We start from the raw sequence: 13,761 nt of genomic DNA, 5'->3' as shown, positions 1-13,761 counted from the left end.
ATATATATATATATATATATATATATATATATATATATATATATATATATATATATATATATATATAGTAGAGAAGACTAGATAGTGCCGTTTTCTGTGAAAGAAAAAAAGAATTCGCTGGTTTGAGAGGCCCGGTAGGCCTACCTCACGAGACGACGTCGTGGCTATCACCGCGTAGTTTCGGACGCAAAATGAGACAGCCGAGCGTCGTTGCCCCGTCGTCCCGTCCCCAAACCAAACCAATCCCGATTACCCAAACGCAACGAACCCACCGCGGCGGCCAGGCGCCTCCGTCCTCAATTCCCAGCACAACCGAGAGAAACACGGAAGCGGACGCCGGGGCACGCTCGCCGGGGAGGCCACCATGGACATGGACAGCGTGGAGTGCCTCTCCCTCCCGGACGCCTCCATGGACGTAGACGACGTCGACAGCCACCAGCACCAGCACCACCACCACAGCATCCCGATCCATCCCGTGCACCTCGCCGCTAACGGGGGCGTCGGAGGACGCGCGTTCGCGAAGATGAACGCCGGGGGCGCGGCCGGGGCCGGGGGAGTGGGTGCTACCGCGGGCGCCACCGGCGGGCCACCGGCGACCAGCGTACACGAATTGCTCGAGTGTCCTGTCTGCACCAACTCCATGTTCCCGCCCATCCACCAGGTAGGTGCTCTTCGTGGCACTCCGCGTTCCCTGATTTCGGGGTGGCTTGTCTACGCTTCTCGATTTGAGATGAGTATGCGTGTGGGTTTGAGTCTAGAACTGGATCCGGTGGCTGTGATTAGGGTATTCAGGTGCACAAAGGTTGGTCTTTATGCTAATTTTTATGGGATCGAATTAGACTCGCGTATTCTAGCGGAATCGTTTAGCTGGAATGGGGATTTTTGCTCCCTGTAGGGATTGGGTGGTTGTGATTCGAAATGGGCACATATACGGATTTTTGTTAGGTTTTGCGTTGATTTGCTCCCTTCCATGCACATATTGAATTGACACATATCTTCTGTTTTGGATCTGAGTCGAGCTATTAGTGTGTGGAGTCTTTCCCTATCTACGAATTAATTGTATTATTTAGGGGGTAATTTATCTTTTTGTTGCTTTCGCAAGCTCCAAATACTACTTTGGAATAGTGGAGCAATTTTTTTGGTTTTATTTACCGCTTAGCTTGTTTTTTCTTTTAATTTACTGTTTAGCTTGTTGCCGATCATTTGTCTTGTTGCTGCTTTTAGTAACCTTTGGTACTTTTAGTTTCTTGGACTGTATGCAACTGAGAGCAATTGTTGATCCAGTGAGAAATTGTTGATCCAGTCGCTTAGGTAGTATGATGAGGAACACCGGATGAAAAAAAAATATCGAGTGTCAGATTTGTTTGGCTATTTCTAGATGCTTCCACTCTAGTGTAGTGTTTCTTTTCTTTTCTTTTCTTTCTACCCTATCTGCTGTTTCTAGAGTTCTCTAGTTATAAGTACCTGTTGTTAGGAAATATGCAACTTGTATTCTCATGAGGCCATAGGCCGATATATATACATGTACATATGTGAAACATATGCAGGAAATCCCTTATATAACGGGATTAATACAAAGGGGTACATGACTTATAATAACTCATGGTGGATGAACAACACTGAGTTTGAAGAGATAAAAGCCATGTTGTGCTCTAGTCTGGACCTTCGTCAGGAAATCCGCCAACTGTAACTCGGAAGGCACATACTGAAGAGCAATAACCTGATCCTGCACACCAGCGCGTACATAGAAAGCATCAACACCAATATGCTTGGTGAGCTCATGCTTCACAGGATCACGCGCAATGCTAATAGCACCTGTACTGTCAGATAAGAGCGGAGTCGGTGTAGTGACAGAAACACCAAAATCCTGAAGTAACCACCGTAACCAAGTCACCTCTGCCGTCAAAAGAGCCATTGCTCGCAACTCAGCCTCGGCACTCGAACGGGAAACTGCAATCTGTTTCTTCGTCTTCCAGGCAATGAGAGAACCATCAAGAAAAACACAGTAAGCAGAAAGTGAACGACGATCTGAAGGATCACTAGCCCACGTAGCATCCGAATAAGCCTGAAGCTGTAAAGAACTAGAGCGAGGAAAGAATAGACGGTGAGAGATTGTGCCCCGAAGATATCGGAGAACACAAAGGAGATGACTATAGTGGACCGATGTGGGAGCAGAGACGAACTGACTCAGAATATGAACCGGATAAGAGATATCCGGACGAGTGACAGCTAGATAGACAAGACTGCCAACAAGATGACGATAACGCGTCGGGTCAGGGAGGGGATCACCATCAGTAGCACGGAGGTGAACATTGAGCTCCATAGGAGTCTCAACAATGCGTTCGTCAGTAAGAGCAGTAAGAGCAGCACGAGCAAGAAGATCCTGGATATACTTTTCCTGGGATATAAAAAAGCCATCAGAGGTAGAATAGGCTTCAATCCCAAGAAAGTAGCGAAGAGGGCCAAGATCAGACATAAGAAACTGCTCACTAAGACGGGCCTTTACAAAGGCAATATACTCGGGGTCATCCCCAGTGATGACCATGTCATCAACATAGAGAAGAAGAAAAGTCTGACCACGAGGAGAAAGGTGAATAAACAATGCTGGATCATGAGCACTTGCTGAAAAACCAGCAGCAGTGACCACAGAGGCAAAACGCTCAAACCAGGCACGGGGGGCTTGCTTAAGGCCATAGAGAAAGCGACGAAGACGACAGACCATGCCATCAGGAACAGAATACCCAGATGGTGGCTGCATGTACACCTCCTCACGCATCTCACCATTAAGAAAAGCATTCTTAACATCAAGCTGAGATATAGACCAGTGGCGTGCAGAGGCAACGGCAAGAAGTGTACGAACAGTGGTCATATGTGCCACAGGAGCAAAAGTCTCGTCATAATCACGACCATGCTCCTGCTGAAAACCACGAGCCACAAGACGAGCTTTGTGACGCTCAAGAGAAACATCGGAGCGAGTTTTAACCTTGTAGACCCACTTACAAGTGATGGGACGGACTCCGGGAGGAAGGGAAACAAGATCCCAGGTACCAGTGCGTTCAAGAGTAGCAATCTCCTCTGCCATCGCAAACTGCCATTCAGGATGAACAACAGCCTGACGATAAGAAGTCGGCTCAAGAACAGCAGCACCAGCGGTGGGAAATCCAAAGCGATCAACAGGCGGACGAGGACGAGAACGCAAGCCATAGTAGGCTGAGAGGAAGATGACAACACATCCACGGAGGCATCCACAGGACGTGAACGACGAGTGTAATACTGAGGAAGAGATGGAACAATAGAAGGAGGAATCGCCAAGGTAGAATCGAGGGGTGGCGACGAAGAAGTCACCGGAGATGAAGGTGTAGAATCCGGTGACATGCTAGACGAGGAGACCGTGGAAGATGGTGGCATCAAATCGACTAGAGGTGGAGAAGCAGAGGGAGCGGAACGAATAGGCACAGGCTCGACGGGGGTGATTGGTGAGTCAGGAAAAGTGAGGAAAGAGATATCCTCCACTGAAAAGGTCGAGGAAGATGGGCGTGGGTAGAAGGGACGAGACTCATCAAAAGTCACGTCTCGGGAGATACGCATCCGACGACCGATAGGATCCCAACAACGATAGCCCTTATGCTCATCACTGTAGCCTAAAAAGACACACCCAACAGACTGAGCGGTCAGTTTGATGCGTTCGCGAGGGGCAAGAAGAACATAGCAAACACAACCAAACAAGCGAAGTATCGAATAATCGGGAGAACGATCAAAAAGACGCTCGAAAGGAACATCACCCTGTAGAGCAGCGGAAGGCTGGAGATTGATAAGATAGGTGGAGGTGGAGATGGCCTTAGCCCAAAAATGAGGCGGGAGAGAGGCAGTAATCAGCAATGCACGAGCCGTCTCAAGAAGATGACGATGCTTTCGCTCAGCCACACCATTCTGAGCATGAGCACCAGGACAAGAGAATTGAGAGAGAGTGCCTTCCTCAGTAAGAACACCACGCAACATCTTAAAGATATACTCGCTAGCAGAGTCAGCACGAAGAACACGAATGGATGAAGAGAACTGAGTATGAACCATGGCAGCAAAACGCTTATAAATAGACAACACCTCACTACGAGAAGTCATGAAATAAAGCCATGTGTAACGAGAGAATTCATCTATGAAAATAATATAGTATTTATGACCACCTTTGGAAGCGAAAGGAGCCGGACCCCATACATCAGAATGGACTAAATCAAAAGGACGCTTAGACATTGACTCACTATGTGAATATGGTAACTGAATCTGCTTGCCAAGACGACAACCCTGACACTCTAAAGAGACATCTCCCGAGACAGACCCCAGAAGGCCTCGACGAACTAAAGACGACAACCGAGAACCACACAGATGACCAAGTCGATGATGCCACTGCTTGAAGGAACCAGTAACAGAGGCGATTGAAGCGGAGGAACTGGCGATAGTGGTGGCAGCAGAAGGAACATGAAGCCAGTCCAACTCCCAAAGACCCTGAGAATCACGGCGGCGAGGGCCAGCCCCAACCAGAGTGTGCGTGCAACGGTTCTGGACAGAACAAGAGTCAACGTCAAGGATGACGCGACAACCAGAATCAGTAAGTTGACCAGCAGAAAACAGATTCATGGCGAGTCGAGGAACATGAGCAACATCAGGAACAGAGTAAGGAGTGATAAGAGTGCCTCTACTAACGACAGAAAGTGGAGTACCATCAGCAGTGAGGACATGAACAGGAGAATCCAGCGAGCGAAGAGAGGACAAAATGGAAGAATGAGAAGACATATGAAAAGAAGCTCCAGAGTCCAGAACCCATGGGGATGTACCTGACTGTGTAGAGGGTGATTGCTCAGTGCGGGAAGCATCAGTCACAGAACTAGCAGTACCCGTCGAGGAAGAACCTGAAGCCGCGAGCAGACGCTTAAGTCTCAGAATATCCTGCTCAGTCAAAGTAATGGCTGAAGCTGTCGAGGTAGATGACGAAGTCCCTGAAGATGATGATCGTGCCTTGCGCAGGTGTTTCTTCTTCGTGTAGCACTGAGACTCAAGATGACCATCATTGTTGCAGTAGTCGCAATGTGGACGGGGCGACCTGAGCCTCCAGGAGTGGGCAAAAGCGGCGGAGCACTCGAGCGAGAAGGGGTCGGTGCAGCAGGTGGCATAGGAGCACGAGTAGCGAGCACAGAGGAAACCTCCAGCAAATCAGCACCACGTAAGCGAGTCTCCTCAGCACGAATCTCAGAAAGCGCCTCCATGAGAGAAATACGGCCACGAGCAAACAACTGAGCACACCGGGGCTCAAACTCCTTACGGAGCCGAGACAGGAACTCATAGACGCGATGAAACTCCAAATTGGCCTGCACAGCCTGGCAACAGGGGCAGGTACGACAACCAGCACTGCGGAGAGAATCAAGCTGGCGCCAGATAACAGAACTCTGTGCATAGAAGTCATCAATAGTAGAGTCACCCTGCTGAAGAGCATGCTCCTAACGGACCACAGAAAGGTATAAGGCATCACCAGAGGGCTGATAGCGCTGACGAAGACGGGTCCACATCTCAAAGACAGTAGGAAGACCCAGAAACTCAGAAGCAAACTGAGGCAGAACACTAGCAGTGAGAACAGCAGCAGCACGAGCATCATCATCAAGCCACTGGGTGTAAGCAGACAGAGCACCATGATAAATCTGAAGAGCCTCCTCATAAGCCAAAACCTTCTCATCATAAGCATGATCAGCAGCCTCATCAGCAAGCTTAGCCGCATCCTTGGCGGCCTGATTAGCATCCGAAGCAAGAACCAGTGGAGTCGGAGGAGTAGGGGCCACCGGAGGAATTGGACGTGGCGGATAGCAGACCTCGCCAGAAAGAACACCCCGGTGACGGATGCCACACATGTGAATGCGCATGAAGCCAGTGAACTCGGTGTAGTTAGTACCATCAAAGATCACTGGACAGCGAGGGACAACAACATAGCCGGAAGATGCGGACATCGTGCCTGTTCTTTTTTTTTACAGGCAGCAGCAGTCACGCGGGAATAACAGAGGCTTCCGACGGGCAGCAAACGGCAACCGCCGGACGAGGAGCAGTCTGGCGGAGAGATCCGGCGAGAAGAGCAGCTGGCGGCGAGAATGGCAAGGAGCTGCAGAGAGTGGAAACGGGCAGCTGGCAGGGAGATCCAACGAGGGGCGGCGACCGGTGTCTAGTTGTTGGAAGAGCAGCAGCCCGACGGAGATCCGATCCAAAGAGGCGACCAGCTTGCTCGATCCAAAGGATGCGGCGTGAGCGTTAGGAAGGAGCCGGCCTTGGGTGGACCGATCAGAGAGGAGCGGACGTGAGAACCGGCGCTACGACAGAGAAAAGCCACGGCGCCGGCCATGAAGGATCAACAGCACGAGTTGCGGCGTGTGAAAAAATTGACCTAGTGATGGAGTCATGTACCTAGGGTAGGGCCACAGACCTGATCTAAGTACCCTGCCCAAGGACACCCTTAGAAGAAATCACCTTCCAGTCGACCTACGAGGGACTCACTCGACTGACTTGAAGGACTCGACCACGAAGACTCACTCGACCACCAGAAGGTCAAGAGGCACTCTGCACTGCAACGGTCTGTAATTAAGTAGACTTTATGATAGTAAAGACACTTTATGTCGGGCGTTACCAGTAACGCCCCGAACTTAATGTACCTTAAACCCTTCATTACGTGGGCTGGCTGGGGTCCTGGCGCACTCTATATAAGCCACCCCCCCACAGGCAGAAGGGTTCGGCACCCTGTAATCCATATACACATAATCCACTCGACCGCCTCCGGGCTCCGAGACGTAGGGCTTTTACTTCCTCCGAGAAGGGCCTGAACTCGTACATCTCTTGTGTTTACAACCTCTCCATAGCTAGAACCTTGCCTCTCCATACCTACCCCCCACTCTACTGTCAGACTTAGATCCACGACAGTTGGCGCCCACCGTGGGGCAGGTGTTTTAGCGATTTTGTGGAGAAGTTGTGGTTCTTCCGAGTACTTTCATCATGGTAGCTGCTGGAGTTTTGGTCGAGGGTTGAGAGATTCGTCTCGGTGCTCTCACCTTCGTCGCCGACGACTCCGCCTGGCTCCAGGAGGCTCCACTAGACGTCGATGCGCTCCCCGTCCGCGGTGCGACGCATTTTCGCGCATGTGTCCGCGGCATTCTGCTGCGACAGCCGTCGACCCCATATCGGTCGACTCCCCTATCGACCGCCCTCCCGGTCTCCCGCCAGCGCAAGCGCTCGGGTCGGTCGAGGCTTCAGCGGTGGGTGAGACACGCGGTGGCTCGCCAGACGGCCACCACCCAAGTTGCGGCAATCGAGCCCGACGAATCTCTCTACGGCCCGTTCGATCTGTCGACTGGCTCCGTAGAGACTGCATCCGAATGTGATAGCAGTGATCCAGCGGCGGAAATCCTGATGGTCGACGGGCCTCGCAGCCCCCTGGCTTCGCCCGTGATGGTGGGACAGGCGACGGAGGCGACCCCGCACGAGACCACGAAGAGTACCAGCCCGAGCCACTCGACTCTTTGCAAAGAGAGGAACTTCGCCGCAGGAACATGGACGCCCTGCATACTCCCATCGCAGGAAAAACCCCCGAGGCTCGCGCCTTGGAGGAGGCACGTTTGGCCAATTTGGCCGAACGCGCTCGCCTGGAGAATCTTCAGCGAGCACTCGACGAGCGCGCGCGGCAACGAGTTCCCGACACCAGTCGACGTCACCTCTTCCCGCCGACTCAGGTATATCGAACCCCAATCCAGAATTTAGCAGCTGCGACCCGTATTGCAGAGTCCATCCAGCCCTCTCAGTCGGAAGCTGGCAGAGGCTTGATGCAGATCAGGGATCTGCTCCGGGCAGCAGGAGATCAGAATTCGGCCGTGTCGCAGTCGCGCAACAGAATTCACAGTCGATCCGTCGCTGCGAATACGGTTCAGTCGGCTCACAGTCCAAGATCGCCTCCGCGGCGTGAAGGGCGCGAGAATCGGCGAGACCAATATGAAGACCGACACAACCGAGATGATAGGCGTCGAGTGCCCAATTCCCCTCCGAGGGATGGGTCTTACGCTCCTCGGCAGCAAGATGACAGACGTCAGCTCAGTGCGGGGCGAAGAGTTCCAGTCGACCCCAGAGAACCAGGCTTCGACGCGCGATCCATTATCGTGCAAGGCTTGGTCGACCGGAACAGAGCCCATCGAGGTGGACTCGACAGAGATGCGCCTACGAGCAGTCGAGTGCACGTTTCTGGTCCGGAATGTTTCAGCAGAGCTATCAGAGCCGCAGTGATTCCTCCCAATTTCAGGTTGGCAACAGGAGTCAGCAAGTTCACCGGTGAGTCTAAGCCTGAAACTTGGCTTGAGGACTACCGAATGGCAGTTCAGATTGGTGGTGGGAATGACGAGGTGGCCATGAAGCATTTGCCCCTCATATTGGAAGGTTCTGCCAGAGCGTGGTTGAATCAGTTACCTCCTAGCAGCATTTACACTTGGGAAGATCTGTCCCGAGTGTTCGTCAGAACGTTTGAAGGAACTTGTAAGCGACCGGCTGGATTGACGGAGCTGCAAGTCTGCGTGCAGAAGACCAATGAGACTCTCAGGGAGTATATTCAGAGATGGATCACTTTGCACCATACTGTGGAGAATGTGTCTGATCATCAGGCAGTCTGCGCCTTCAAGGATGGTGTCAAGAACAGAGAATTGAGTTTGAAATTTGGTCGAACCGGTGACATGACCTTGAGTCGGATGATGGAAATTGCTACCAAGTACGCCAACAGCGAAGAAGAAGACCGACTCCGAAGCGGCAAGCACAAGCCGAGCCAGTCGGAGAAGGGAAACACCAGTCGAAAACAGAAGCGGAAGGCTGAACCGGCAGCTCCTGGAGAGGCTCTGGCCGTGGCTCATGGAAAGTTTAAGGGGAAACCAAAAGGATCCTGGAACCCTAAGAAGGTAAAGGATAAAGAAGGGAACGACGTGATGGATATGCCGTGTCACATCCACACGAAGAAAGACGAAGAGGGGAATATCATTTACCCGAAGCATACCACTCGCCAATGTCGACTCCTGATCCAGCAGTTTCAAGGAAAACAGTCTAAAGACAAGGAAAAGGAGTCGGACAAGGCCGAAAACAAGAAGGACAGTGAGGAAGGATATCCGCATGTCAACTCCACTCTGATGATCTTTGCAGATGAGGAAAGCAAGAGTCGATTGAAAGTCATTAACCGCGAGGTGAACATGGTAACCCAGCAAAAGCAAATTATCTAAAATGGTCCCAAACACCCATCACATTCGACCAATCTGATCACCCGACTCATATTGCCACCCCTGGGAGGCAAGCTTTGGTGGTCGATCCAGTTGTCGAAGGCACTCGACTGACAAAAGTGCTGTTGGACGGTGGTAGCGGGCTGAATTTGCTGTATGCAGACACACTGAAAGGAATGGGCATTCCGATATCCCGACTGAGCGCCAGTAACATGAGCTTTCATGGAGTTATACCAGGGAAGAAAGCCGAGTCACTCGGCCAAATAGCTTTGGACGTGGTGTTTGGTGATTCGAAACATTTTCGCAAAGAGAAGTTGACGTTTGAGGTTGTGGATTTTCAGAGTGCATATCACGCCATTTTGGGGAGACCAGCTTATGCACGGTTCATGGCTCGACCATGTTACGTGTACCTCAAATTGAAGATGCCCGGCCCCAAAGGAGTGATCACTGTCACCGGCGATCGGAAAAAGGCAGAAGAGTGCTTTCAGAAGGGCTCAAAGATTGCTGATTCCCAGGTGACAGCGGTCGAGTTTGAAGAATACAAGCAAAACGCAGATCCGAGTGATTTGCTGCGATCCAAGAAACCCGCCACAGAATCTGCATTTCAGTCGTCCGGTGAGATGAAGCCTGTTCACATTCACCCGACCGACCCCGATGCAGCTCCGACTCACATCTCCACAACACTTGACCCGAAATAGGAAGAAGCGCTCATCCAGTTCCTCCGTGAGAACTGGGACATTTTTGCATGGAAGCCCGCTGACATGCCAGGTGTTCCCAGGGGACTGGCTGAGCATCGCCTAAGAGTCGACTCATCAGCAAAACCAGTCAAAGAGCATCTTCGGCGGTCCGCCGTCCAGAAGAGAAAAGCCATTGGTGAGGAAGTGGCTCGACTGTTGGCGGCAGGATTTATCCGAGAGATATACCACTCCGAGTGGCTCGCTAATGTCGTCATGGTTTCTAAGAAGGACAAATCGCTCCGAATGTGCATTGATTTCAAGCACATCAACCGGGCCTGCCCGAAAGATCATTTTCCTCTCCCTCGCATAGATCAAATTGTTGACTCGACCGCGGGATGCGAGAGATTGTCTTTTCTAGACGCCTACTCCGGGTACCACCAGATCCATCTGTACGGACCCGACGAGGTAAAAACAGCTTTCATCACTCCATTCGGGTGCTTCTGCTATATCACCATGCCATTCGGCCTCAAGAATGCCGGAGCCACATTTATGCGAATGATTCAGAAGTGTCTACTCACTCAAATCAGTCGGAATGTGGAAGCGTATATGGATGATATCGTCGTCAAGTCACGAAAAGGTTCCGACCTGCTCGCTGACCTCGCCGAAACATTCGCCAACCTCAGAAGGTATGATATCAAGCTCAATCCATCAAAGTGCACATTCGGAGTTCCTGGTGGCAAGTTACTCGGTTTTCTCGTTTCCGAGCGAGGGATCGACGCTAATCCAGAAAAGATCGGCACTATTCTCCGAATGAAACGCCCTGTGCGAGTGCACGATGTCCAGAAGCTTACTGGATGCTTGGCCGCATTAAGTCGATTCATCTCACGACTCGGTGAAAAGGCATTGCCTCTTTACCGACTGATGAAGAAGGCAGACAAGTTCGAGTGGACTCCAGAAGCTGATGCAGCGTTTGCCGAGCTAAAAACTCTGCTCTCCACCCAGCCGGTGCTTGCTGCTCCAATCAGCAAAGAGCCTCTGTTGCTTTATATCGCAGCCACAGGACAAGTTGTCAGTACAGTGCTTACGGTCGAGCGGGAAGAAGAAGGAAAAGCTTTCAAAGTTCAGCGCCCAGTGTATTATTTGTCTGAAGTCTTGACTCCATCCAAGCAGAGATATCCTCATTATCAGAAGCTTGTGTATGGAATATACATGATCGCAAAGAAGGTTGCTCATTATTTCTCTGATCATTCCATCACAGTCGTCAGTGACGCTCCACCATCAGAGATTTTGCACAACAGAGATGCAACTGGTCGAGTGGCGAAATGGGCGATTGAACTTCTTCCCCTTGATATCAGGTTTGAGGCAAAGAAAGCCATTAAGTCCCAGGCAATAGCAGATTTCCTCGCCGAGTGGATCGAACAGCAGCAGCCGACTGAGGTTCACTCGGAGCATTGGACCATGTTTTTTGATGGCTCTAAGATGTTGAATGGTTCCGGTGCTGGGGTTGTCCTGGTTTCCCCCAGAGGAGATAAGCTCAGATATGTGCTCCAGATTCACTTTGATTCCTCCAACAATGAGGCAGAGTATGAGGCCCTCTTGTACGAATTGCATGGCCATTTCACTCGGCGTCCGTCGCCTGATGGTCTATGGCGATTCAGATTTAGTGGTCAACCAAGTGATGAAGGAGTGGGACGTGAGAAGCCGAGCCATGACTAGATACTGCAGTGCAGTGAGGAAGCTGGAAAAGAAGTTCGAGGGGTTGGAGCTCCATCATATACCCCGACTGAAAAATCAAGCAGCTGATGATCTAGCAAAGATAGGTTCCAAGAGAGGAGCCATTCCGAGTGGTGTGTTCTTGGAGCATATACACACTCCGTCAGTCAAAGAAGATCCTTTCACCGAAGAGGATCCACAACCCAAGAGTGCCACAGATCCGACTGAGGTTGAAGTCCCAGCAGTGGTCGACTTGGTCATGGAGGTCTTGGTGGTCATTCCCGACTGGACAGTTCCGTATATCGCGTATATCCTGAGAAAAGAGCTTCCGGAGGATGAGGAAGAGGCTCGACAGATCGTCCGTCGATCTAAAGCCTTTACCGTAATCAAAGGACAGTTATATAGAGAAAGCGCGACTGGAGTTGGTCAGAAGTGCATAACACCAGAAGAAGGTCGAATCATCCTTAATGATATTCACTCGGGGACCTGTGGTCATCATGCGTCCTCTCGGACCATCGTGGCCAAAGCATACCGAGCCGGATTTTACTGGCCAAAGGCGAATGAGATGGCAAAGGAAATAGTGGATAAGTGCGAGGGATGTCAGTTCTACTCGAATATGTCGCACAAGCCCGCATCAGCTCTAAAGATCATTCCACTCGCCTGGCCTTTCGCAGTATGGGGGTTGGACATGGTCGGTCCTTTGAGAACAGGGCGAAGTGGCTTCACGCATGTACTGGTGGCAGTCGACAAGTTCACCAAGTGGATTGAGGCTAAACCAATCAAGAACCTTGACGCCGGTGCTGCTGTTAGCTTCATCAGGAAACTGATATTCAGATATGGAGTCCCGCACAGCATCATTACGGATAATGGGTCGAACTTTGACTCGGAAGAATTCAGGGATTTCTGCAACTCTCAAGGCACACGAGTCGACTACGCTTCGGTCGCCCATCCGCAGACGAATGGACAAGCAGAGCGAGCCAATGGCCTGATTCTCAAGGGATTGAAACCCCGACTGATGCGTGATCTCAAGCATGCAGCTGGAGCTTGGGTCGACGAACTTCCCTCGGTGCTTTGGGGACTGCGGACCACACCTAATCGGTCGACCGGAAGAACTCCATTCTTGGTCTACGGAGCTGAAGCAGTCTTGCCGAGTGATCTTCTCCACAATGCTCCTCGAGTTGAGATCTACAACGAAGCAGAAGCTGAACAAGCGCGGCAGGACGCAGTCGACCTTTTAGAGGAAGAAAGGGAGATGGCTCTAATCCGATCGACCATCTACCAACAAGATTTGCGTCGTTTCCACGCCAGAAATGTGAGGGGTCGAGCCTTCCAAGAAGGAGATTTAGTCCTCCGAGTGGATCAGAAGAAACCACACAAGCTTGCTCCTTCTTGGGAAGGACCCTTCATCGTCACCAAAGTTCTCCACAACGGGGCGTACCGTCTTTACAACGTCGAACATAATATCGACGAGCCCCGAGCTTGGAACGCGGAACTACTCCGCCCATTTTACACTTAATTTTATCACTCGGATGAGTTGCAATAAAGTACTCCTGTAGTTCATGGATTTCAAAATAATCGTGTCATAGTTCCTCCATAATTTTGTCACTTTTTATTTTTGTCCAATAAAATTTTCCCCTCAGTGGGTGACTTAGCCGCGAATCCGTTTCGCCTAAGTTTGTAAAAATCCTTACCGAGTGGTGAGCCAGACTCCCACTTGGAGGCTTAGCTGCGAATCCGTTTCGCCTAAGATATAAAAATCCTACCGAGTGGTAAGCCAGACTTCCACTCGGAGGCTTAACTGCAGTCCAAATACTCGCCTAAGTTATAAAAATCCTACCGAGTGGTAAGCCAGACTTCCACTCGGAGGCTTAGCTGCAGTCCAAGTACTCGCCTAAGTTATAAAAATCCTACCGAGTGAAGAGCAAACCTCTCACTCGGGGGCTTAGCTGCAGCTCAGTGCTCGCCTAAGTTATAAAAATCCTACCGAGTGAAGAGCAAACCTCTCACTCGGGGGCTTAGCTGCAGCCCAGTGCTCGCCTAAATTATAAAAATCCTACCGAGTGGTAAGCCAGACTTCCACTCGGAGGCTTAGCTGCAGTCCA

The 13,761-nt window shown here is 51.0% G+C and overlaps 1 protein-coding gene across 1 annotated transcript in view; it reads left to right on the top strand.

The window, feature by feature from the left end:
- Window positions 1–202: 202 nt before the first annotated feature.
- Window positions 203–13,761, top strand: part of LOC119267149 (E3 ubiquitin-protein ligase SINAT5-like) — a 41,842-nt gene continuing 28,283 nt past the window's right edge. The window contains exon 1 of the mRNA XM_037548490.1: window positions 203–661. Coding sequence (XP_037404387.1) covers window positions 365–661 — 297 coding nt within the window. The 5' untranslated portion in view covers window positions 203–364. The remainder of the gene's footprint in view (window positions 662–13,761) is intronic.

Source organism: Triticum dicoccoides, chromosome 1A (assembly GCF_002162155.2).
Source record: "Triticum dicoccoides isolate Atlit2015 ecotype Zavitan chromosome 1A, WEW_v2.0, whole genome shotgun sequence".
NCBI lineage: Eukaryota > Viridiplantae > Streptophyta > Magnoliopsida > Poales > Poaceae > Triticum > Triticum dicoccoides.
Note: the sequence above shows the minus strand (reverse complement) of the source record. Positions and strands in the feature narration are given on the sequence as shown.